The sequence below is a fragment of the Canis aureus genome, chromosome 16, assembly GCF_053574225.1.
Source record: "Canis aureus isolate CA01 chromosome 16, VMU_Caureus_v.1.0, whole genome shotgun sequence".
NCBI classification, from domain to species: domain Eukaryota; kingdom Metazoa; phylum Chordata; class Mammalia; order Carnivora; family Canidae; genus Canis; species Canis aureus.
The window spans coordinates 56,471,584-56,497,058 of NC_135626.1; the positions used below are offsets into that span (position 1 = coordinate 56,471,584).

Here is a 25,475-nt window from a genome sequence, read left to right on the forward strand (position 1 = left end):
ATAAACAAATAAAATCTAAAAAAAAGAAAGTTCAGCGTGCACGGTTTGTACTGTCACATATGCGGAAGCTCTCCCACTTAGCCAGCTAGCCATATTGATTGATTCCTTATTTTTTCTCTGGCAAACACGAAGATGTCCATGGTCCTCTGAATTCTGAAGGCTAATAATGGGCTGCTTTCTGGGATGCCCACCTACTTCTGTTCCTACTGGATCAAGTTGTATGTTTACAAAGAATCAATGATCACTCTTTGCAAACTTGTTTATGCCAGTTGTACTTTTTATAGTAATTACATAATTTCATCACATATGACGTAATGGGTGCGAGTGCAAAAAAGAATAGTTACTTCTTTGAAAATCCCACTGAATGCCTTGGTAAGAGAAAATGGCAAAAATGAAAGAGGGTGTTGTATCAGTGGTGGACAAGCACTGTAGAAAAATTAGGGAAAGAATAATAAAATCTGGCACTCTGCTTTTATATCAATCCATGATTTCTACCAGAGATTCCCTGTAGTTGCCTGCGTATCTCCGCACTGGCTGGGGGGGGGGGGGGGGGGGGCATCGTTTTGTCCTGTGAGTGACTGTTACTGATGGATCTGTGAAGAGTTGTCGCTTCTTCAGTTTGCTTGCTTTTCACTGGTTAAAAGGCAGCAGCGACTTCTGAGCTCCCTACACGTGGAACTGGAAATTGCAAGTCCTCGATTTGCAATTTCTGCAAATTTTTTGCTTTATTTTAAAGAAATAGACTAGAATCCACTGGCGATGCTTGATGGATGTGATTTATGTAAAAAAAAAAAAAAAAGGCAATAAAAACCGTAGATATGGAGCCCATTCTTGAAAAAAGAAAAATGCAGGGGACCTGGGTGGCTCAGTTGGTTGAGTGTCTGACTCTTGGTTTCGGCTCAGGTCGTGATCTCAGGGTGGTGGGATCAAGCCCCACTTCTTGCTGCGTGCTCGCATGGAGTCTCCTTGGGATTCTCTCTCCCTCTGTTTCTCCCCCCACTCGTTCTCCCTCTCAAATAAATAAATAAAATCTCAAAAAAAAAAAAAAAAAAAAGGAAAATGCTATGACCCCACCCCCTAAAAAACAAAGAAAATGCTATAACCCAACATTAGCATTGGTGAATGAATTTACATTTGTGTTTTAAGAAAAAATCATGTAGAAGGGTGTATATAGGTAGATCTTAAATTCCCTGCTTTCATCGTTTTGGTTAGTTGGGTAACCTCTGTAGGGATGTTGGATCACCCCACATGGCAACGTAGACTATAGAAAATAAGCGTACTCATCGAGTGGCATTACTTGAACTATCAACATCATCTTTCCTTCGTCCCCTTTCTATTTGAATCGAACTGTATGTGAGAGAAATGTGGGATCGTGTGATACCCCTGTGCTCATACACTCCGCGATTCAAGCCATCACTCTCAACCCTGGTGGACTAACCAGGTTAGATCCACCGAGCACCACGGTGGCTCTTATCACATCCACATTAGGGTCTGCGGTGCTGGAATTGTAGGAATGAAGATGAACCCGGGCAAGGAACTTGCCTTAAAGTATCACAGAGGCAGCGTACGTCTCTAGAGCCAGACCGCTTTAGTACAAACCCCGGCGTTTCCAATCCTCAAGGGCAACCCACTTAAATCGTCCCCTGATCCAGTTTCCCTCCTGAAGGCGCTGTCGTAGGATTCCCGGAGTTAATCAATGTAAAGTGGTAGGAACGGTGTCTGGCAGAGGGTGAATGGCACACGAGTGTCAGCTATCGTTATTAATCATTGCCATTTTGCCTCCAATTTGTTGCACTCCGAGTGGCTCTTATCCTAAAAGCGTAAAATAAATAAAATAGCGCGCTGCATTTGAAGGCACGGATGTCCACTCACCTATGAATTAAGAAGGCAAGTAAGTTGGGCCCTCGTCTCTGCAAAAACACAGGATGGCTAACAGTGCACGCTGGAGGATTGCTTCAGTTTAATAGATTCAGATTCAGATTGCTTGAGTTTAATATGAGATAGCGGCCCCCACTTACCTTCCAAGGAGGAGAAGAATAAATGTTGCTTCAGAACTCCAAAAAAAAAAAAAAAAAGTTTATTTATAAAATACTGACAAGTTTGACAGGCCATGGGACATCTCGTGGTATATATTTCAAATCAATTTCTTTCTTACCTTTCATTTAAAAAATAAACCCGCTAACAAGCTATATGACATATAGATATATATTTTTTTCTTACAGATAGACACCTGCCACAATGAATAGTCTCCCCATAATTTTTCATTATATCTTTTAAATCAAAAAATAAAGATTTGTGTTGGTTTTTGTTTTTGGAGTCTATATGTGTAAAGAAAGGTAACACGTTTAAATGCTTTTGGTTATTCTTACGGAAACAGAGAGAAGGGGGTGGTCCCAAGAGGGCATCTGTGCTCCGGGTGGTGGCCAGGGTTGCCACTGGGCAGGACCATACAGAGGCACTCGGATGGGGCAGCTGCTGCTGGGGCCGGGGGCGGGGGACCCCTCGCTCCGGTCCTCCAGCCCCTCACACCATGTGCACCGTGGGGAGGGGAGGGAAGCCCCTGCCCAGAGTGGGCTCTGGGAGGCTCTGGCACCTTTAAAAGCTCTGCCCAGGGAGGAGGTGTGGGCAGAGACGGAAGGCCTCGCGGGGCGGCGGTGCTCTGGGCGGGGCAGCCACACAAGTGTCATTTCTTCTGAGTCACGGCAGTGTCAGGTGAGGGGACGGGCCCGGCCAGCTGGGTGTGCAAGCTCCCTGGGGCCCCGGGAGAAAGGTGCTTCTGGAACCAGCCTGGGCGCGGGGCCGCTGTGCCCACGGGGAGCGAGGCCACGAGGGGGAAGGGCAGTGCTGGGCGCCACGGCCGCCTGCCAGGTGCAACCCCAGCTCTCCCGAGGGCACGCTGAAGCAGAGCCACCTGGCACAGGTGTCCTGCTGTGGACCTGCTTCAGGTGGCCACGCAGACAAGGGCCCCGGCATCATCGGCCCAGGAAACCCAAGGGCAGGGAGGGCCCTGGGGCCCGCGGGCAGCGTCCAGCACATCCTTCCCATGCGCCCAGGTGTGTGGTCAGGGGTCGGGAGCCCCGGCTGCCCCGGCAGATACGTAAACGAGGGCAGAGGTGTCCTCCTTAGAAGTCTGGAGCTCCCTGGCTGGAGACCCGGCCTCCAGGCATGGCTGGGTGGCGGGGCGACATCGTGGGGGGCGGATACGGACTAAGGGCTGGACTTTCTCCTCGGGCCCGGCCTGCCTTCGGGGGTGTGCAGTGTCCTCGCCCCCCAGAGACAACAGGTCCCAGCTGCCTTCCAGGTGGAGTGGCCCCGGCCGCCCGGGGCCTCACCAGGGACAACTCCAGCCATCGGAAGGAACTGCAAGCCTCTTCGCGAATGCACACCCAGATGTGTGTTCGATGCACGGGTGTGTGTGTGGGCGCGCATGTGTGTGAGCACAGTGCCAAGTGTGCACGGGTGTGTCAGCGTGGGTGTGAATGAGCCTGTGGGGAGGGGGAGGGGCACATCTCAGTGCCCCCAGGCGATCCATGGAAGTCGAAGGAGATCTGGCCTCGTGGGCAGTACACGCACACGCACACGCACACACACACACGGGTTGCTTCACTCGCCCCACTTCCCCCCCCCCAACCCCCCCCCCAGAGTCCTCACTGGGCTGGGCTCAATTTCATCCCCAAATGCAAACTGGGAACTTCCATAAATGGTGAAACACACAGCAGATAAGGGAAAGGATGAAGTTGTTAAAAAAAAAAAAAGATGAGATGAAAAGCGTGAGATCACACAAGGTGGGGGGGGTGCGCAGCAGATGTGCTGCCATGGAGACGCCAGCTGTGTGCAGGGCAGGCCGGGCCAGGGTGCTTCCCTCCCCAGAGCCCCTTTGTGGAAAAGCCCATGTGTGGGCCGGGGCTGCGGAGACCTCGACCAGCAACCCCCAGAGGCTGAGCGCCCCGGGAGGTGTGCCCTGCCCTCGGGCCCCTGGCCCTGCTCCCATCCCCCTCAGCTGATGTGGGGGTGCTGTGGGGCCAGGTGCGGACCCTCGCTTTCCCGGGCTTGCCTCCCAGATCCTCCTCTCAGGCCTCCCCTAACTGTTCCCCTCACACGGAGATGGGGCCCGTGTGCGGCACCCCCAGAGAGCCCTGTCCCCCGAAGGGGCCCCACGCTGAACTGAACGTGTCCCTGCAGGACCCTCTTCTCTCCCAGGGGCGGCCGTCCACCCCAAACTGTGGGGCAGGACCAGCCAGGGGCACTCAGAGAATCCGACAGAGAGGTTCTTCCCTTGATCCCTTCATCCGGGGGCTGGAGGGAAGGTTCAGGCCACTCCAAGTGGCTTTTTTTAAAGAACATTCCTTGGAGCAGATTGTGTGTAAAAGCCTTGCTTCCCGTCAGCTATTCTTGTCCTTGGTCCCATCTGACCTGCTCCTCCCGGCCTGGCTGTGCATCTCAGGAGCTGTATCCAGTTTGGACGGGGCTCCTCCTTGCTCCGAGCCCTGGCGAGGCTGAGCAGAGCCTGGAAGACGTGGCTGGGGGGTTGACTCTTTGCAAACCGGGCGCCGGGCCGACTGGGCAAATGCTGGGAGCTCTGGCCTCTAGACCAGGGGCTTGGCCCACCCCTCTGGGCTTCGGCACCCCTGTGCTTGGCAGGGGCGGGGGGGGGCGTGTTTTAGACATGGATCGCTCTGGGTTGAAAGGAAGAGGGACACACCTCTGGACGTGAGTGTCCCGTGTGGCTAGGACCCAAAGGGATTTCTCTTGGAGAGGATCCCTAGACCCTCCTCCTTGCAAATGCTGGCGGGGGCGGGGGGGGGGGGGTCGGCGCTTGTGTGTGAGTCTCGGGAGGAGGGGGTCTATCCAGGGACAGGGGTGTGTCTGCCTAGATGGCCCCTGCCTAGCTCTCCAGTCCCACTGAACTTCCTTGTCTAAGCTGCTTCCTTTACGGAGGATGCAGGAGGAACCTAAATTCGAAGAAAGAGGGAAGCCAAGCTTCTTTCTTACATTCTTGACTTTCTGCATTAGGGCCCAGTTATCCCGGTGATGCCTGGCCAGTGCCCTGTCCCTCTGCTCTCCCGAGGTGCTGTGGGGGGGCTCTTCCTTGGATTCACAATGAAAACAGTTTGTAAGAAACAAAGAGCTAGCTATGCAGACTCTCACCCCTTCCTTATTTTCCTTTCTCTAAATAAACCAAGTGTTTGGTGGAGACGTTGAGCCAGGGAGGGGACAGGACAGCAGAGCAGAGGGGACAGAGGAGCAGGCCAGGGGGCCGTCCGAGGCCTGCCAGTGATGCACGCGGAGGGGTGGGGGGTGTGGAGAGAGTAGGTGAGCTTGCCCCCTAGGGATGCCCAGCCTTGCACGCCACCAGCCAGCAATGGGCCTGGGACCCCAGTGCACGTGGAAGGGGCAGCTGTCAGGACTTCCAGAAGCTTCTGGTCCCCTCAGCCACGCTGCCTCGCAGCTCTCCAGGCCTCTGCTTTCTCGCCGCCCCCCTGCTCTCCCAGGTCCCCCGACCCTGCACCGTTCGCAAAGGGAGCGGCGGACCCCACAATCTGGAGCCGACCAGGCGCCGGCCACACACGGCCTCCCTCGTGGCTTCCTTCTCGTCCTTCTCAACACCGGCTCTGCTGGCCCTGGAATCTCTGGAAAAATAAACTCAGGAGGTGAAAAGTTGACTTGGTTTCTTGGTGTTTTTGTTTTCTGGCAGGCAGTGCGGGGAGGGGTGGGTGGGGGGCGGTTGGTGCTGTTTTTTTTCTCTCTTCTCCCCCTTCCGACGAGGACGACGTCAAACAAACGAGGAAAATCCTGCTATAGGAGCCCGGGAGCCAGGGGTGAGGCTGCTGGGGGGGCGGTAGAGGGTGCTCTGCTGGCTCGGGGGGTTCGGGGGGTTCTGGGGCGTTGGGGTCCGACTGGCCTTGGGCCGGAAGAGGCTGCCCTGCTGGGCGCTGCTGCTGTTGGCCACGGTGGCGTGGTCCGGCTCGCCAGAGTCGCTCTCCGTGTAGCTGTAGGCCTGGGCCCGCGAGATGCCCTTCTGCTGCCGCCGCCACGAGTTGTAGTACGTGGGGTCGCTGATGTAGTGGTTGACAAAGGAGTGGGCCTTCTGGTGGGTGGGGTCGGCCTCGTACTCACTGTCGCTTCCCTGGGGGGATGGAGAACCGGGGAGTCAGGGGCCCGGCGGGGCCAGGTCAGGGTGCTCAGGGCTGGAAGGCCCCGGGCGCCCCCGTATGAATCTCCCAGGCCCCTGGACAGGAGAGGGTGGCCACCGCTGCGCCCTCACCGCCAAGGGGGGCCCGACGCCCCGGCATGCCCACCTTCCCTGCCCTTCGGAGCATGTCGCGGAGACAGACCAAGCGTCCACTGTGGTGTTGCCCCCACCTGCAGGCCCCGAATGGGGATCCCTTCGATTGAAGGGAAATTCACAGAACATAAAGCTGTTTTAAAGTGTGAGGTTCAGTGGCTTTGGGTACATTCAGCCCGCCCCAGGTGACCACCCACCCGCTTTCTACTTCTGTGGATCTACCTTCCCTGGACATTTCCTACGGGGGAGGGGGGTGGGATCACAGAGCATGTGGCTTGTGGGTCTGGCCTCTTTCACTTAGCATAATGTTTTCGGGATGGAATTCATCATGCCTCTTCATTTTCTATGTTTCCGACGCTCGGACACGTGGCGCCTTTGCTGAGTCTGCAGGGGCGATGGCTCCCGGGGCTGGTCAGTCCTGGCAGCCAGCGGATGCCCTTTCGGAGTGACTCCTCCTCCCCTGCCCCTCGGCATCCCAGGGCCAGGTACCAGACACCTAGGGACGGCCCCTCTCAACCCCAGGGCCCACTGAACGTACTCAAGCAAACCTAAGCCTGCTCCTGCGTTAAAGTCTCCTGCCCACGTGTCCCTTCTGCTCCCTCTGCCTCCTGGGGACCTGGAGGTCCCACGAAGGTGGGACGAAGCAGCCACGAGGGTGCTTCCCTGAACGGCCCTACAGGGTGTGATGCGTCCCCTCTTCCCAGGAACTGTGAATAATTAGTTTTCTCAAGGGCAGTCTATGGGCCTTGCCATACCTGGATAGCAACAAACCCGACGTTTAAGAACAGACGTTCATGCACGAGATATACTGAGTTCCAATCTCTGTCTACCTCTGACGTTCGGTGTGACTGGGGACGACGAAGCCAGGGCCGGACCTGCAGAGGCTCCTGGCACCCAGGGGACGCGGGTGCCCGCCCACGCGCCATCCAGGATAAAAGTGACACTCGGTTATCAATCGAGCATGGGAGAAATATCAACAAGAGTTCTCAACGTCACACGATTGACGACCCTGGAGCTTTTTCTCATAAACGCAAAATGTGAACTTATCCTTAAAACTGTGGATACTTCTCGCTGGCCTAGGGAGGGGTGGGGTGGGGAATCGGCAGGAGGCAAGAGTCAGGCTGGGCTGCAGAAGTAAAACCTCTGCTCTCCTTGGTTGGCATCTGAATCATGGAGCTAAAAATATCGTGGCCCCCCCCCCCGCCCAGCAGTGTTTTGAGAACGAAGAAGAGGACAGATGGGAACAGCTTTAGAACTCTCTGGAAGAGACGCGCTCTGATTTGAGCCAACGGGACACTCTCCGTGAAATGCAGCTGGGAAGGCCCCACTCGGGTTGCCGCCCCCGCATCCTGGCCCTCATATCATTTGATCATACCCACTGCAGCAAGAAAACCCAGTGCACCCAGTGCACCCAGTGCACACGAGTCTGGGGGGATTAGCTGCGTGCTGCTTGACCAGTACAGCCAGTGGAGAGCGGCTGACCCAGCGGCGAGGGGTCTGAGCTCCGGGGAGTGCGAGGTGCGCTGGCCCCCCAGCAACCCGAAGTCCCGAAGTCCCGTATGGCATCTGGCGCCTCACGGGAAAGATCTATGACAGATAGAACTACAGCCACGCCAGCCGGGGCAGCAGGACACTGTGGCTGACCGTCACACCTTGGCCTTGTGGCTGCCACTGCTCTGTGAGTACCGAGAACGCGGTGCAGACAGGGTGAGGGTCGGCCCCAGAGCTGGGGGACGGCCATCCGCCTGATTTTCCCAAAGCCCACACATGCTCTGGATGACCCCCCGGCTCCTGCCTGGAGGTCACAAGACGGGGATGAGAGCCGGACTCCCCTCCCAGGGGGGATGACACACTCCCTCCTCAATCTGCAAATTGCTGTTGTCTGGCCCCTCCCCGCCTCCACCTCACCCCTCCACAGTCCTTACCACCACCCTGCACACCCTCCCAGGACCTCGGTCCTCTTGGCGGCAGAACTGGCTGCCAGAGACAATGGAAAGTCCCTCGCTGTCCCCATGACGCAGAGAAGTACAACACGAGCCCCTTTCTTTGCCTGCTGCCCAGCTGCCGGCCCAGGAGGGAACAAAGGGGCCCTACAGACAGGGGCTCCATATGCCAAGAGTGGGCAGGGGGCTGAGGGCTGAGCACCTGAGGGCTGGGCACCTGAGGCCTGGGGCTGCGGGCTGGCCGGCCCAGAGGCAGGAGAGGTATGAGCAAGCTGCGGTGGATGCCACCCACGGGGCAGGGGGTGGGGAGGGGGCCCTGATCCGGGAGCGGCGAGGGGCTGTAAGTGTGGGGTTGGGAGACGGCCACCCCACAGTTCTGCCCATGGGTCAGATCTTTCCAGGAGGGCCCCCACCAACCAGCCTGAAGAGTTGCTAGCGTCCTTACTAGGGGTTCCAGAACTTAGCTAGCCCCACAAGGGAGTCCCTGTCACTGAAGCCCCCATCCCGGACTGAATGAGCACCTGGGAGGTGGCTGTGCCATGGCCAAGTCCCGACTCGGTCCCTTGCTAGCCAAGTTTGGATCCCTCCCTTGGTCTCTCCCAGCCTCAGCATCCTTGTCAGGAAAATGGGTAGATGTCTGTCTGTAGTTCACAGAGTGAAAAAGGCTCAGAAGCGCCTCAGGAGGGATCGAAAGGAGCAGGGGTCACGGAGGATGACTCCGTGTTCAGGCGGCTGGGAAAGGGGAAGAATGTTCCGCTCCTGCCCCCTCAAAGTAAAGCATCGCTCGAGTGGGGAGGGGCCTCTCTGGCCCTCCCGGGGCCCAGACCCCAGAGCCCTTTCATGCACATCATCACCGGCCGACGGCTACCCACTGTGGAGCACCTATGTGTGCCAGACACCTGACAGGTACGGAAAAGCCGTGGAAGCAAGAGCCAGGAGCCCACGGAGGCAGGAGGAGCAGAGGGTTCGAGGTGGGCCGGCCCAGCCCCCAGGCCTCCCGAGCCCGCGGAGGGAGGGGGTCTCTGCCTCGGCGACCCCGCTCTCCCGCCTGCACCACCTCCTGGAACATCTGTTTCTTTTCTGCATGGGGGTGGGGTGAGAAGGGAAGAAAGCCGGCGAGGGGGGACCCGGGGCGCCCATTCCGGCTTTCAACTCTCACGCGGGCCTCGGTAATTGAATGCAGCTTCCCAGTAACCGGCCCAGCACAAAGGGGACCTTTCACGGGCAGTCCCGCCAGGCCGCCAGGCAATCAGGCGACTGCTCCAGCTCCGGGGCCTCTTAACAGCTCCTCAAAGCCACTCACTCAGCAATTACTGGGCCTGGGGAGGGGAGTGGTGGGCGAGGGGGGCCAGCGGGAGGGAGGACCCCGACCGGAGCCCACAACAAAAGGGAGGGAGCAAAGGAGAGCCTTCTGCGCAGGGACTCCCACAGCAGACTCAGGAGGCCGTGGGCGGGGGACCCCGGGGCCCGGGCAGGGTGCCCTCCTCTCGTTGAAGTCTGGCAGGAAGGAATGTGTCGCCCCAGAGGACACGGGGTCCCCTGTATGGGCTCCTGTGGAAGCTGGGGCCCCTCCGTCACCTGCGGCCCAGGGGCCCTCCGTGTGGGTCTAGGCGGAGAGGGGTGCCCTTCCCCTGAGCCAGTGGGCCTCTCCTGGGCATCAGAGATTGGGGGGGTGGTGCTGAGTGTCTCCCTCCCTGGAAGCCCCCTTTAGGCACAATGCTGTTAGGGATCTGGGCTTCTTGTACTAAAACAGCTCGAAATCTTTTCCCGGGAATGTCCTTTGAAAGCTGACACTGGGACAGGAGGTCACCCAGGTTACCTGTGCCCCCTACAGGTGACGTGATGGTCAGCGTGTGTGCTCCCCACCACCTTCGGACATGCTCCTGTTTGGGGGCCTCATGGGAGGGAGGTCACTGGGATAGGCGGGGGTGTCGGGGTCAGTGGAGGCCTCGCTCCCTCAATCTCCCTTCTGTGCCGGGCATCTGGGTGAGGCCCTGAGAGCCAGCCAGCCCCAGATTTGAATTCCCGCTGCCTGCGCTTCCGAGCTCTATGATGGAGGGCACGCTGCTTGACGTCTCTGAGCCTCAGTTTCACCTATCTGTGAACCCGGGGTCCTGCTATTTGCATGGTGGGACGGTTAGATTCTAAATGAGAAGCAGCAGGAGATGGGCCTCAGTGACTCTCTTAGACTCACGACGCAACTCAACGGACAAGAGGCAATCACTGATCAAAGGCCAGACACTCGGACACTCAGAAGGGGGGGATGACGGAACCATTCAGCCAAACACAACCCTATAAACCCGCACTGCTTCTAGGCACGACCCAGTCCGTTCACGCTCTGAGGCCCAGCTGAAATGCCACCTCCTCCAGGCAGCCCTCTGTGACTCCCCTCCCTCCCCGCAGACGACTCATGGGGCTTTCCGTCCCTGCACCACGAGAAACAGGAAGCCTTTTGCTCTCCATTTTCCTCCTGAAGTTAGATACTGTGGTGCCGTAAAATTTTAATGAGAAATGAAAACACGTGGTTATTTGAAACATGTGGCTTCCCCTAATGGATCGCAACACACCATAACGCAGCATTCGGAGGGTCCGTCCTGCTCACTACTGGAGCTGCCACGTGTACACACACACAGCGCCTGGTACTGTTGAGTGGGTGCAGAGAAAGTAGTTGCTGAATAAATGCACCGAGAAAGGAGGGAACAGGTTCCAGGGAGGACAAAACCACCACGGTGTCACCCAGGGCCCAACCCAACGAGCATGGCACACAGCAGGTGTGCAGGGGGCCCCGGTGGCCCACCCTGCACCCTGGGCCTTGTGGTCCAGCGGCCCCGTGCCCCCTGTAATATAGAGAACCCCACCAGGCTTTGCACAGCACCCTGAGGGTCAAGGGGTGCCATTCTTGAACAATCCTTGGGGTCATTCCTGGCCGCCAGTAAGGCCTCTGTGACGACTTCACCCTGACGACTGGGTGCCCGAGACAATGTAATTCGCCCCGTGTATTTTCTTACAGGCTTCACTTCATCACAGTGAGTTTCCCAGGGCCGCCCAGGACATCACAAAGACTGAATATTTATTAGAAGAGGCGTGCCATTGGCTGGAAATTCCTTTTCCATTGAGACTTAACTTGTGTGCCAGGCAATTCCTCTCCCATACTTGGGCTCTTCCTTTGAAAATGCCATTGGAACGCAGCCAGACTTCGTTTTCAGAAGTTGCATCCAACGAGCCCATGGGCTCTTCAAACCTCAGCCTTTGTGTGTCCCCCTGCCTGGAGCCCCCTCCAACCCGCACCCCTCGCACCCCTGGGGGGACAGCCCCTCCCCAGGCCCGCCCCGCATCTTCCCACAGCCCCGCGATGGCCTTTCTCACATCTTATCATGTGGGTTTGTTTATAAGCAACATGGACTTCCGTCGATTACCGTATCGCAGGAAAAGGGCTGGGCAAATCTCTGCCAATTTTTGGAGAGTCGGTTTTGGGTGGTCTGACTTGGAATAGAAACCAGGCAGGCAGACGCGGGGCTCACTCCCAGAGGACCTAGGGGGAGGGGGACTTCCAAAGGTCAGGCCTTCCTTCTCCAGAGCGGCTGAAATGCAGGTCCACCCCCCCACCCGCCGCCTGCGTGGCTGCTGACCCCGGGGGGACAGGTCCCTGCAGAGGCCACCCCGTGCAGGAGGACCGCGGAGCATCCGCCATAAGCCCCCCAACTGCAAGTCGCCGTGGTGGATGCTCTTCATACCAGACGCTGGCGTGTAGCTGCGCTGCTCCTCAGGGGGCCGGTCAGTAGTAATAGGATCTGCTTATTTGTGTTTTCAACTAGGGCATCCGGGGGAGACCAGCCGCTCTGCCTCTGGGCCTGTCCCCTCCAGCCCACCCGGAGCTCCCTGGAGGCAGGGTCACGTCTCCATCACCTCTCCGTCCCTGGAGTCCACACTCAAGGAATGAGGGTGGAGGGGAAGTCAGGCTGTGCGGCTCCCCTGCCGCCCGCCGCTGCACCCACCAGGGTCGCCCTCCCTGCCCTGGGCAGATGCTGACATCAGGCCCCCTTAGCTGTCAAGGCACAGAGTTTGATCTGACCCCAGAGGCATAACAGGCAAGTGGGGTCAGGTCTTGTCGTGGCGAAATCACAGAGCAGTCTGTGATTGGGGTCCTGTCGGTGACCCTTGGGGGCTCAGGATGGTGGCTCTCTCCCAGCAGGTATGGAAGCAATTTGACCTCTTACCTAAAGGTACGCTTAGCACCAGCACAGCATGCTGGTGCCCTGGACCTGGGGCATGGTGGGGCCCGTGAGCGAGGTGGCTGGGCCCTCTCAGGGCTTCCTGAGCCGTGTGCCTCTGAAGATGCCAGTGCTCTGGCAATGGCCTCCGGGATCCTAGACGACCTGCAGAGGCCCCAAAGCCAACTGCCTGGTTTTCAAGAACAATTTCAAAGAAAACAGACCCAAAGGATCCTGACTGCCTTCTCCAGGGCCCCCGTGACGAGCCTGACTCCATCCCCCGGCATGCACTCCTTGTAACGGTCCCTTGGATAGGGTGCCGCCGTGCTGTGTGGGTGTGGGCTGCGAAGGACCCCTCCCCATCCCGGGGTCAGGGAGGAACGGAGCCGGGATTCAAGCCCGGGGCTGAACACCAGCCACGACCACGCGCTGCTGCTTTCAAATGACTGTTTCCCCGTTCAAAGTCACCCTGTGATGGGGCTGGATGATCACCCGAGTGATCTGCTCTGCGAAGCTGCTAGGGCACCTTTCTTGGGGGACAGCCTCAATGCCTCTGGAACTTTCCTCCGAGTGTGCATGTCTTAATCCTTTGAAGATGAGCTCAAGCTTTGTTTGTGTTTCTTTAAAGGAAACCCACAGTCACTTGTTTTCAAGTGTCTCATCTGGCTAGCTCTGAAGGCCTTTCCAGAAAGTCTGCCGTGAGGGTGACATCACCGGCTTTGGGGCAGGGTAGGGCCGAGGCGCCAAGCTGGGCTCTGTGTCAGAAGGGCCTGTGTGCAGGGTCTGACTAGGAAGTGGTGAGGCACGTGGGAGGGTGAGGGCAGGGCGTGTGACTGTTGTCACCAGCGTCACTTTGAAGGGCCACGCCTCTCCGAACGTGTGCGTTCTGGCCTTGGTCCCAAAGGAATGGTGTGACAACCCTGAACCTGTTTCTCTGTCCTGCCAACCTGCTTTGGTCTTGACCAGCTTCTCCAGTGACCCTCCTGTGCTTTCACGACAGTGTGCAGCATGCCATGGACCCCGTGCCAAGACGGACACCGGGGAGGGGACAGACTGTTGAAGTCTCTGTCTTCATGGAACTCAGCTTGACATAAATAAACCCAGCCGAGCTCCAAATCAGACCCCAAGCCATCCCAAGGTCCACAGGCGGAGCTCGAGGCCTGGGCTGGGGTCCACTGCTCCCCGTGAAGGGGGACGTGGGCCTTCTGCTGTGACAAGGCTTCTGGAACCAGGAGGCCTCCCTCTCCGGGCCATGTGCTTCCCGTAGGTGACTGGTTCCAGATTGCTATGGAAACCGTATTCAAAGTGATGGGCTGGTTTTGAACAAAAGACACCAGGGGGAAGCGGGGGATTCCAAGGACCCTGGAGTAGGGTGGCCTTAGGATGATGGTGCTTCTCTCAGTGACTTCTTCAAGGCTGGGGGTCCTGGCATGGCCTCAGGCCAGCGCCGCGTCCTGGAGGAGGTTTCTCCTGACTCACGGAGAGATGGCCATGGGCCATGGGAAGGCATCCGGGCGGTATCTTCCGCACTCAGAGGGCTCACTCCCTGAAAGGTCAGTGCCAGCCAAAGAGTGTGCGGGAGTAAGGCCTTCTGCGGAAGGTTGAAGGAGTCGGGTCAGAGCAGCACGGGGAGCCCCTTTGGTCTCCATAGACCGGAGCGTGGCCTAAGGAGCCCTTTGTCACAGCCTCTCGGGCAGAGGGAGTCCCTTTACTTTTTTTTGGGAATTTTCCCTTGAGTGCCTAGAACTGACATGCTCATGGCCACGTTTAGGGAGAAAGAAAGGAAAACCATGCTTCAGCGAAGCGTGGCCTGGGAGGTCCCAGGTTGTATATGGCCGCAAAGAGTTAAATCCTTAGAACACGACGCCACAACCGGAATCATGTGAGTTCCTGAGTTAGCCAGGCTAAGTTGGGGTCTCTGTCCCTGCCAGCTCTGTGTGAGCTGGGGTGTTAGCTCCAGCCCTGTGGGCTCCGCCAAGCCCATCAGTAACCCTGGAGCTGAACAAAACAGTAGTGAGCCAGAGGCCCCGGGTCTACTGGGCCCGTGACCGGATCCCGGGCGCCCTGGCACCTCCTGCTCGGCGGATGGCCTCGTTCCCTGCTGGCACCCCTTCGCTCCTGTCCTCTACCAGGACCGGGGGCAGAGAGGTCTAGAGCGTGGGATGCCGTGGCCTTTCTCGGTCCCTTCCTGGGCAACCACCAGGCTTGGCCAGGGCCAAGAGGGCTGGGTGGGAGGCCACGACATGACTTCATTGGAATGCACTCAACCTGCCCCCCCATCCCGTCCCCACGATCTGGAACAGTGTCCCTATGTGGCCCACCTAATGGCAGCCTCTCTAAAGCTCCGTGTCTCCCAAAGGCACCATCTCCTTCTTAATATAAAACCTGACATTTATTGAACAGCGGCTGTGCGTGCTGGCTAAGCTTCTCTGTGCCCCATCTCAGCAATCCCACAGCCCCGAGACACAGCCTGTTAGCGTCCTCGCCTGTTCTGCAGATGGAGAACCAGGCTCAAAGAGGTTGCCTACCCCGTCCAGGATGCTCTGCTCCACAGGCAGCAGAGCCACGATGCAAACTGAGGCCTGAGCCTCCAAAGCTTAGGGCCTGGCTAGGCTGCCCCGCTCCCCATCCTCGGGGCTCCGGGACTTATTGCCCTCAGTTTCTGACCCGAACCAGCGAAGGTCAGCCCTGGCAACGTAGGGCTCCTTCTCTTGGCCTTCATGAGCTCCCCTGCAGGCCAGAGCAGGTGAGGAGACTCTGGACACTCTAGAGGTGTTGGAGGGGGGTCTTATCTGGTCAAGCTTACAGGGTCCCCATTGGCCCTGGAGCAAACTCTGAGCAGAGCTTAGCAGGGGACAGCAGGTCCACATCCGACTCCCGGCTAGTTTTCTGGGGCCCCTTAGTCTCTGCGGCCCCATAAAGTCCAGAAGACGAGGAAGCCCAGGTGACAGCCCACCGCTCCCACTCCAGGGCGCCTGGCCCTCCTGCCCCTCACCTGAGAGTCGGAGATTTCTGAGGGCTTCTCGGTCAGGCTGCTGCTCTCTGCCGGGATGAGGTCATTGTACTTCGTGACGTCCTCGTCGGAGTAGTGGAGGCTGCCGGGGCTGGGCCGGGGAGGGGACCTAGAAGGTGCAGAGGTGAGGAGGCTGAGAGGCAGCCTCATCCAGAGCGGCCGGCCTGGTCCTTGATGCCTCCGACTTGTGTCCCTCCTCCCTGGGGTGCAATAGGCTCTGCTGGACCAACCTCCTGAACCAGCACCAAGGAAATGAGGGGCAGGGAGACACTCCCTCCCTTCCCACTGGACTCTTCATTCATGGTTTCAAGGCCTCGGGGACCGGGATCCCTTGGCGGGGAATGTTAGAAAGCCTTTCTGCGCCCCCCCCCCCCCCCCCCCGCCGAGACCTCCGAGTCACAATCCCAGGTGAGGCCTTCATGCCTGCGCCGCAGACAAAACCGCCCGCCCCCTTGTCATTCCTGAACTCACCCAGGGAGCATTAGAGGGTTAACGCAAAGCATTAAGAGTAAAAGGGAAACCGCTGCCTCCTCCCTTCAGATCTGCTCAGAGACCAGAAATGAATCTGGGCGTGGAGTCCTGCCCAACCTTTGAAAATCAGCCTTGGACAAAGTGCATTTCGCACTGAGTTAGAGACTTGGCTCTGTGTCACCTGCACGAACGAACACGCAGGACGGGGCCCCTCAGCACTCCGCCTGCCGTGGGTGCCCAGAGGCTGGAGGCCAGGCTGTGCTTTCCAGAACCACCCGAGCTGAGGGTGAGGGTAGTGGGTTGGGCAGGCTCCTGGGGACACCAGGCGGGTGGCTGGGGTCTTTCACGACCCTGTCCTGTTTGGGATTCCTCGGGACAGGGCTCAAGGGAGGCACTGCCCAGGGCCCGGCGCCCCGAGGTCTGCCCAGTCTGCTCGAGGAAGGTGTCCTGGAACCGTGGTGCTGAACGCCAGCTGCCCCCACCGGGGCCGGCCGTGCTTGGCTACAGAAACGCTGCTCTGAGAACGATCCCACGGCCTGGGAGCGTGTCCCAAGCAACCTCCCCGCCCCCTCCAACCTCTTGTACTACATCTGCACCGATTCGATTCCAAATGACAGAGCCGCATCCTTAACTACTTAAAAATAAAACCGTAACAATACTGGCAGCAGCTTCGTGTAGACAAGATGGGCAAATGCGTGATGCTGGGCAGGGGGAAGGGGGTGGAAATGGGGTGTCAGGCTCGAGCTGTCTTGGCCACCAGCAGGGTGAGTGAGGAGCTGACGGTGTGGCCAGGGCTGGGTCGGACTCCCAGAGCCCGGGGCTGGTTTGGTGCAAACAGGATCTCTGTGTATACACAGCAGGGTAGAGGACACACGGGGGCCGTGGTGTGTGTACTCTGGGGGCGTGAGAGGCAGGCGAGGCCGGGCCATCCGTGAAATGCCCCGTTGTTCCGTGTGGCAGGGTCCCGGAGCCAGCCTGGCGGGGCTGCAGTGGACCTGCTGGGCCCACCGCCTCGGCCTCAAATGGCTCTTTCTTTGGAAAGCTGGATCTGGCGGGGGATGAGAGCAGGGCCTGCCGGCCTGCGCGCCCCTCCCTCTGTCCTCCTGATGAACACACACATCGCCTCTTCCCTCCAGGATGAGACAGAGGGGAGCTTTGTGAGCTGCGCCCGACCAGCGTGCCCCTCCGATGAACCGGGAATGTTAATAGGGCTGAGGCTGAGTGGACGGGCGCTGCTGGATGGTGGCCCCCTCCATCTCTCCTGAGCATCCTGGAGCATAAGAATGCCAGGTCACATCAGGTGAGCCCTGGCAGGTGGGCCCCAGCAGCTGCCCTGGCCCTCGGACACAGCCCAGCCTGCCACAGGGAGTGGGGCTGGGGTGGGGGACGGGGACCTAGGGCTGGAGACAAGTCAGGAGGACACAGGGGCCCGGTGCACCGCCCGCCGGGACCTCTCCTGGCTGGCTGTTTGCAGACGCTGCCCTCTGAGGATGAGGACGGTGCTGGCAGCATGGACTTGTGGGGTGAGGAGGAGTAAACTGTTCCATAAGAGGTAGGAGTCAGGACCCAGGGGAGAGGGTGTCCACGCTCTGAGCGCCCCTTCCAGAATTGAGAGGAGACAGGTAAGGCATAAGCAATAACGGGGTACTCCGGGCACCTGCCCCTCAGGTGTGTCTGTCCGGCCTACCTCTGCTGGGCCCGCCCCACTGCTGGAGCCAGCGGCTCTCACGGCTTCCCGCTCGCTCCTCGGAGCAGCTGGCTCCAAACAGTGGCAGGTTTGGGTGGGAAAATTGCACACGTCCTTTGCATTTTGCTGTCCCTGGTGGGTCCCCGCTTCCTGTGCCTTTTCTCCCTACTGTGCTCTCACATGGGGCTGTGGCCTCCACACCCTGGTTGTGCTGCTTGGGCCCCGCGGGCCATCCCCAGCCCCTGAGCTCGAAAGCCATTTCGGGACAGTGAGACCACGTGGACACTGCCTGTTCTGCGGCCCTCCCGAGAGTCCTCCTCACCCCCGGGCGCTGCTGGCCCCCCAAACTCCATCCCCCCTGCCCTGCCGTGCAGAGAGCCCTCTACCTGGTGTACAGGCCGTTCTTCCGGCAGAAGGAATTCTTCACAGAGAGCCTCCGGTTGTTGAGTTCCAGGGCAGGGAAACTGCTTTCATCCAAGCTCATCATCTCCCCGTGGCCAAGGGCACCAGACTTGGCACTGTTCCCTGGCAGGGGGGAGGTAGGGGGAGACCGCATCTGGTCAGCCGTGCCATCCCTTTAGACCGCTGGCCTCCCCTCTCCCACCTGGCCGGGATGCTCTCTCTTTCTCTTGTTAGAGGTGAGACCAAACGGGAGATGGAGATCGTACATAGGGGCCCCAGGCTGCCCCCCCCCACCTAGCAGAGCAGGTGCATTCCTAGGAGAGAACCCCCGGCCCCAACCTTGCCCAAAGGGAGGTGGACCCAGGAGCATCCCGTCCAGTCAGCAGGGCTTGGTGCCAGCTCACCAGAGTCCGTCTTCTTGGCGTACTTCTTGCTCTGGCCTCGGATGATGAGCACAAAGACCAGAAGCAGGATGAAGATGAGGCCAACGAGGGCAATGACCACCAAGAACCACCACTCCTCGTAGAAAGGGTTGGCTTTCTGGGCTGGAACATGAATGGGGGCAGGGGTGTCAGGTGCCTCCTGCCTCTAAGCCTCCCGCTCCAGCTGGGACCCCACCACCTGCTCAGTTTATGGCATGCACAGTCTGTGCCCCATTGCAATGAGGTAGACCCTAAGACAAGGTCGGCAGGGACAGTTTTAGCTCAAGGACCAGCTCTCATCCATTGGTAAAGGGATGCCTGGAGGGCTGCTTTGAGTTCTGAGGCTGCATCTGGACTCGCCAGCAAAGAGTGTGAGGGTTGATTAGTGATGTCTGCCAAAGACACAGGACGGAGAAGCAGTAGTGTGCATGCTAATTTTCCTTTTTTACCTCCCCCTCCTCTTGCCACCCGTGGCCTAGGGGCTACCTTGACAGGCAGGCCCACATTCGTTTTGGGGAGTACCTTTCTGGTGTGTGGTAGGCCTGGGAGACTTTCTCCCCAGGGACTGGACTCAGTCTTTCTCTGGCAGCAGAAAGTGAGGGGAACGGGGCGGGGGGTGGACATGTGTGGGGCTTCAGAATGCTCCCTCCAGCCAGGGCTCTCCTTCCTTCAAAGCCCTCAAGACCATGCTTTGTGCACAAACCACTACTAATCCAGGGGGCTGCCTAATGAGGAGCTGGCTCTTCTATTCCCCGTGCCCTGGTTCTATCAATCTGGACAAGGGAGATCGTATGTGGGAGGAGGGAGGCCGCCAGGTTTCTGAGCCTCACCCACTGGGTTACCATTTTGAGCTATGTTTCTGCCTTGAGGGAAGGGGCCTTGGTATGAAAAGTTGGGCAAGTGATTGGATTTGAGGTCATGGGTTTTGGCACTGGAGTCCTCCGTGAGTCCTCCAAGACGCGCTGGACGGGAAGCATGAGAGGAAGAAGGGGAGGGGTGGCAGTCCTATGCCTCTCAGCCCCAGACAATGCTCCACAGGCCACTGCATCTGTTTTGGGGGTGGTTTCCATAGAAACATGCAGTTTATGGCCTGAGTGAATTCTCTCGGGTGATGAGCTCACAGAAGCTCTCATCTTGGGCCCAGGGATGTGTCCACAAGCCCCACTGAGCCCCCTCCCCAGGGCTTCTGGAATCCTTGCAAAGGAACCCCAGGGATACACAGCCACCGGAGCTCAAAGCTGACCCAGGCCCTGGTCCAGTCTTCTGGTGCGTGGGCAGTACCTGGCACAGACTGGGAGGGGCTGCTGGGGGTGCCGAAGCCATAGTCGTTGACGGCGATGACTCGGAAGTCGTAGCTCACGCCTGGCTTCAGGATGTCCATGCTGAACGTGTAGGAGGTCACCTCCTTGGGGATGTCTTTGATGAGGATGTCCCATAGCCCCTCGTCTGCAAGAGTGTCGAGAGGGAGACGCCCCGTGAGGGGGAGCCCCCTCCCACCCCACCTGCTGCCCCCGGAGAGCAGGGCCTGTCTGGACTGCCCAGTCAATGCTGAATCTCTGCAGGTATTTTTCAAAAGATGGCTTTTTGGAGTCTCCGACCCTTTGGTTCCCTTTATTAAAATATCTGTAAAATATTTAAAGACGTGTAGTATGTAGAAAACACGATACCCGCCAACCCAACGCCACCGCCCACAGGAGGAGACTCAGCATTCTGGTACCTGTGTAGAAGAACTCAAATCACCTGTTTTTGCATCATTAAAAGTGCTGGTCAACGTGACTTTACGTGGTTGCCTACGATTTTATCACATGGGTATATCCTCCTTTCCTTAACTGGGCCCCTCTTTTTCTGACCCCCCCTTTCCTATTCAAAATATATATAGTAGTGGGATCAGACAAAAAGAAGACCCCTTTTTTAAAATAGCCACAGGAGGGGCTGGCCTTGCCTGTGAGGGTGCGGACCGATGGGGGCCCATCCTCAGCTGCCTCCTTGCTGAGGAGCAGGAAGCTGGGGATAAAGCACCCAGACAAGCCTGGAGGGGTCCCCCATCTGTTCTCCACCCACATTGTCCCCAACCACCTCCATCCTTTCAGGCCTGCCCCTCTGTCCGTGGCTCTCTGGGTCTGACCCTTTTGGGACTGAATTCACGTCCACCTCATTCAAAAGGAGCAGCGGGCATGTTGCTCCCCATGAGAGAAGTGCAAGCACCTGCCGGGGCCCCGCAGCATCCACCTCGGGCCCCCGGCCAGAGGCTCCATGCAGGGCCACTGGGACTGGCGTGGCCCTTAGAAGGATGGGGAGCCCTTCTGCTTGTTGCTGATTTTCCAACTAAAGCGTGGGGGTGATCCAGGGAGTCCAGGGATCTTAGGACTCGGTGGCTGGGCTCCTAGGTCTTGCGTCCTGTGGCGCGCTCCGGGGAGGGCACCTGGCAGCCTCAGCGAGGCAGCGTTCCTGAGCTCCTTCTGGTAAGAGCCGCCCGTCGGGTCCACAGGCTACTCCCTGGCTCCAGCTTGGTGCTTCCAGCCTCTTCCAGGGGCTCACGGATTCTGGTTCCTTCACCACATGTATCACGGATCCACCCACGCCAGGAACTCTGGTGGAGGCCCCCATCACCCCCATCGTCCTCTCTGAACTGTGGACCATGAGGGTGCTGGCCCTGCCCACCCAGTTCTCTCCAACTGGAAGTAGCCGCGGGGGCCCATCTGCGTCCTGCCGTCCTCACCAAGGTGTGGGGTCCCGAGCTTTGCCTCATCTTCTGTCTTAGTTGTTTTGTGCATCTGCCTCACGCACCCTGTGGCTGTCCCCCACCAGGCTGTGCCGTCCCTCCCGGGCAAGGACCCAGCCTGATTCGCCTCTTCAGCCCAGCGCCCAGCACGGGCATCCTCTAAGTGCTGGTGGGACAACTGGAGGCGACTCTTCTTCCCCAACCTTCTCAGAACATTGGGTGCTCTGGCTTCATGCCCTGAGAGCCGAGGATCGGGGTGCCAGTCCATTCTCCTCCCATGACCTTGAACGGTCTGTCGTTCACTTTCAATGCCAGTCAACCGTGGCAACAGTGATGATGGTGATGACAACACAGCAGAGACTCTTGTTCCTCGTCAAGCAACGTGGTTCTATGGGCTTTATGTTTCACACCCACGGTGGCCGTGGGGAGAGGGAAGCACTGCTGTGTTCACGTTATGGATGAGAGAGAGAGAGAGAGAGGGAGGGAAGGAGAGAACCCATCCTCCCAAGGTCAGGCTGCCCTAAGTGGCAGGGCTGGTGCTCCAGCCTAGAGCTGTCGCTCCCCACCACCTGGCACCCAACACCCTCTGGGTGTCCAGGACGGTGCTGTTTGAGGTCCACGGCTGACTCAGTGTTGGCTGAGTGGGCTCATCCGGGACCCTGCTGCCTCCCAGGAGCTGGGGCCTCGGCCCGCCGTGTGACCCACCTTGCTCTGCCCTGCACAGAAACAAAGGGTAGGGCCGGGCTCCGGGGCCAGGCCAGAAGCTGCTGGAATGTCATGCTGGGGCTCTGGCCTCCAGCCTCACGAGTCGGCTGATGTGCGTGGCCGGTTCCATGGGCCAGAAACCTTGAGTGAGAGAGGCCCTCCCTGCTCGGCAGTACCTGCCAGTTCTGGGTTTGTAGAAAGCAGGCGTGTTCGGTTGATACTACCCAGCGAGGCAGGGGGAGCACAGATCAAGACGGATCTCCTCCTGGAGAGGAGGATGTAGAGCCGGGGAGTGTGGGGGCGGCGTGGAGGTGGAGAGATGCTCTCCAGCAGCCCCACGGAGAGGCACGGCTTTCCCCTGGCCCTCTGCCCTCCCTCCCCCCGTCACAGCCTCCTTTGGTCTCTGTCGCAGCTCTTGGGCACCACTCCCAGACCCGACCCTTCAGGGGTCCTGCCTTGATCCCACCTCGGCCTTGCGCACCGAGCCACGGCCCCCCGCCCCAGGACGCCAGGTCCCACGCTGGGCCTCCCAGGGAACGCTGGAAAATCAGCAGGACGGGAGTTGGGAGCCAACATTCCACAGCCTGGCGTCCGGGTTGGCCAACTCGGATGCAAAGCATAGGCACGGGCCTGGTGGGGAGCAGCTCACGGCGCTCTCCTGGCCAACTCGGCAGCCTGTGCGGGAGGGCAGGGGAGGGACCATCTGGGGTGTGGGGGAGAGCCAACCCCCAGCCCTCTTCCAGCTCCGCATTGGATCTGAGCTGCTCCATGAAATAACTATTCCTCGCTGCGATTATTAGCAGAAGATTAGGGCAATGGCAGGGTGGTGGCTCTTCCTGGAAGCCCGGCATTAACTCTCTGTTATCGAGATGATTGGCGCTGTTATCCGAGGTATGAAGTCTGTCACCGGGATGCTTCGGGGCTCTCGTGGGAAGCATTAGCTTCCGATATGCCCCACTACCTCCCACTATGATTATTATTTGCTGTTCGTTCCTTCTGGACTTCAAGCGGCTAATCACAGAGCCTTGGCCTACCAAGAACAAGGCTCCAGCCCTTCCCCGGCTCTGGCACCTCTGATGAATTTGGAAACCTAGCAACGGGGAAAGCTGGCGGCGGCCAGAGCTGGCAGTGGGGTGGCCAAGGGGAGCTGGGAGGAGCAGCTGTTAACGGCCACTGTGAAGCGGGAGCCCTGGGAGCAGCCCCCCCCCCCCCCCCCGAGGAACTTAGCACTGGCTGGCTGGTCTCCTGATGGCTCTGGAAGCGCTTGTGATTCGATTTCAGGCCTGACAGGAGGGGTTGGTAGGGTTACAGGAACTGCTGAGATCGTCAGGGTGGCAGAGACGGACTGCAAGGAGGTGGCTAGGGTCCCCGGGGGGACAGCTGGCCTCCGGACGGGACGCCAGTCAGTGGGGTCTCGTGAGAGGCCCCGTGTTTAACCAAGGGGGCAGGGGCCAACACTTTGCTCCTTTGGTTTCTTGAATGATCTTCCACCCGAGTTGGTCGTCACCTGGCGCTAAGTGCTGCTCTCCAGGGGACCCCAGTGGGTGTGTGTGGGGGTGTCCGACCTAAGAATGCAACTCTCCATTTCCCACTCGCCCCAGGGCCACCTCTAGCTCCACCTGGAGTAGGACAACGCCTTCTCAGGAGGACACAAGGTCGCCAGGTGGAGGGACTCCATAAGGAGGAGAAAGCAAGACCTGGAAGCTGCTCCAGAGGGAGGCGCTCAGCCCGGGGCTGGGTGTACCTGATGGCCTGGCCTCGATGACGTAGCGGGTGATGGGCCCTTTGCCAGGGTCTCCGCTGGACCAGTGGATGGCGATGGCGGAGCTGTACCTCACGATGATGGGCACTCCGGGCGGCCCGGGGGCACCTGCGAACGGCACACAGTGGGCAAGACGAGGTACGACACCCGGCCTGTCTCCCCGTGCTCCGGCGGAGGGGCTGGGCAGCCACACCGAGCCCGGCCGAAGTCTCCAGAAACCCTGCGAGCGCCAAGGTCCTAGGTGTGCGTCTCCAGCTGGGCCTGCTGGATCCAACTGCCTTCTCTGGGTCGCCCACACTCCCACTCTATTCCATATTCAAAGCCAGGAGACCTGACTTCACTAGATGGGGGTGGCTTTGATCAACTCACATAGCCCTCCAGTGCCTCAGTTTCCCCAACTGTAAGGCCCTTTTGGAATGATGGGATGTGACCTAGGGGGACAGTAGGGGTGGGTGTGATGATGGTGTAGGAAGGGCTCATGATAAGTGGGGCGTTAGTTTTGGGGGGCTGAAGGGCTCCCTGACGTCTGGTCTCCTGGCCTAGGATGGCAATGGCCTCTCTACTTCCTGCCTGAAATTCCCCCACCCCTGCTGCAGGTGCACCCAGGCTGGGCCAGAGTGGAGGCTGGGAGCAGGGGAGGAGGAAGAAAGGGCTCTGCTGCTCGCTGTCCTGGCACAGCAGGTACATCAGGGTGGCCATCCAGGCACCAGCCATCCGGGTACGAGCCATCCAGGTACCAGCCATCCAGGCACCAGCCATCCAGGTACCAGCCATCCGGCACCAGCCATCCGGGTATGAGCCATCCGGGTACGAGCCATCTGGCACCAGTCATCCGGTACCAGCCATCCAGTCACTAGCGATCCGGGTACCAGCCATCCGGCACCAGCCATCCAGTACCAGCCATACAGTCACCAGCCATCTGGCACCAGCCATCCGGGCACCAGCCATCCAGTCACCAGCCATCCAGTCACCAGCCATCCGGCACCAGCCATCCGGCACCAGCCATCCAGTCACCAGCCATCCGGGCACCAGCTATCCAGTCACCAGCCATCCAGGCACCAGCCATCCAGTCACCAGCCATCCGGGCACCAGCCATCCAGGCACCAGCCATCCAGGCACCAGCCATCCCAGTACCAGCCATCCAGTCACCAGGCATCCAGGCACCAGCCCCAGGGGCCGAAGCAGGAGAGAATTCACTTGTGCAGTAAGAAGAGTGAGAGCCAGTTCCATCTATGGAGGGTCCCGGGCCCCTCCTCTCTCACTGTCACCAGAACCCACACCCTGTGCGCTGTTTCCTACCTGCCTGTTCCTCACTAGACCTGGAGCCTTGCACCCCCAGGGCTGGGCACAGAGTAGGTGCTCCCTATGCACTGTGGGACGGGGGAACAAGTGGGTGAGTGGGTGGGGGGGGATGACCGCTTGGCCAGTGAGTGCCAAGTGTGTCCTGTGGACGCCTGCAGGGAGGGAGCCTGGAATCCAGCTCCAGACTGAAGAGCCTCCAGGGCCCGCGGAGCTGGCAGGCGGGACAGCAGGCCGGGGACTCACGATCAGACTTGGCAGCCCACCGCCCGGCCCATGTCCAGTGCCGACCCGTGACCTCAGAGAGCCTCATCTTCCTTCCTTCCTTCCCCAACGCGCATCCTGCCTACAGCACAGGGCAAAGGCAGCTGAGGGGCCAGGGGGGGTGTGAGATACAGCCCGAGGGGGGTGAGGAGGGTGGGGGGGAGCGCTCTCAGGACCCCCGAGTTCTCATTCTGCACAGGACAGAACTCAAGGCTGACAACAGTCAGCAACTCCCGGCCTAGAAGCTTCCAGGACAAGGATGCGTGGTGGCACGTCCTTTCCTCGCCC

The 25,475-nt window shown here is 59.1% G+C and overlaps 1 protein-coding gene across 2 annotated transcripts in view; it reads right to left on the bottom strand.

Annotated features, from left to right (window-relative positions):
• Positions 1 to 2,055: 2,055 nt before the first annotated feature.
• SDK2 (sidekick cell adhesion molecule 2) overlaps positions 2,056 to 25,475 on the bottom strand; it is a 258,375-nt gene continuing 234,955 nt past the window's right edge. For both annotated transcript variants that reach the window (XM_077854095.1, XM_077854094.1), the window contains 6 exons: positions 23,607 to 23,732; positions 19,717 to 19,881; positions 18,418 to 18,558; positions 17,998 to 18,136; positions 15,436 to 15,562; positions 2,056 to 6,127 (listed from right to left, as the gene is read on the bottom strand). In XM_077854095.1, coding sequence (XP_077710221.1) covers positions 5,774 to 6,127; positions 15,436 to 15,562; positions 17,998 to 18,136; positions 18,418 to 18,558; positions 19,717 to 19,881; positions 23,607 to 23,732 — 1,052 coding nt within the window. In that variant the 3' untranslated portion in view covers positions 2,056 to 5,773. The remainder of the gene's footprint in view (positions 6,128 to 15,435; positions 15,563 to 17,997; positions 18,137 to 18,417; positions 18,559 to 19,716; positions 19,882 to 23,606; positions 23,733 to 25,475) is intronic.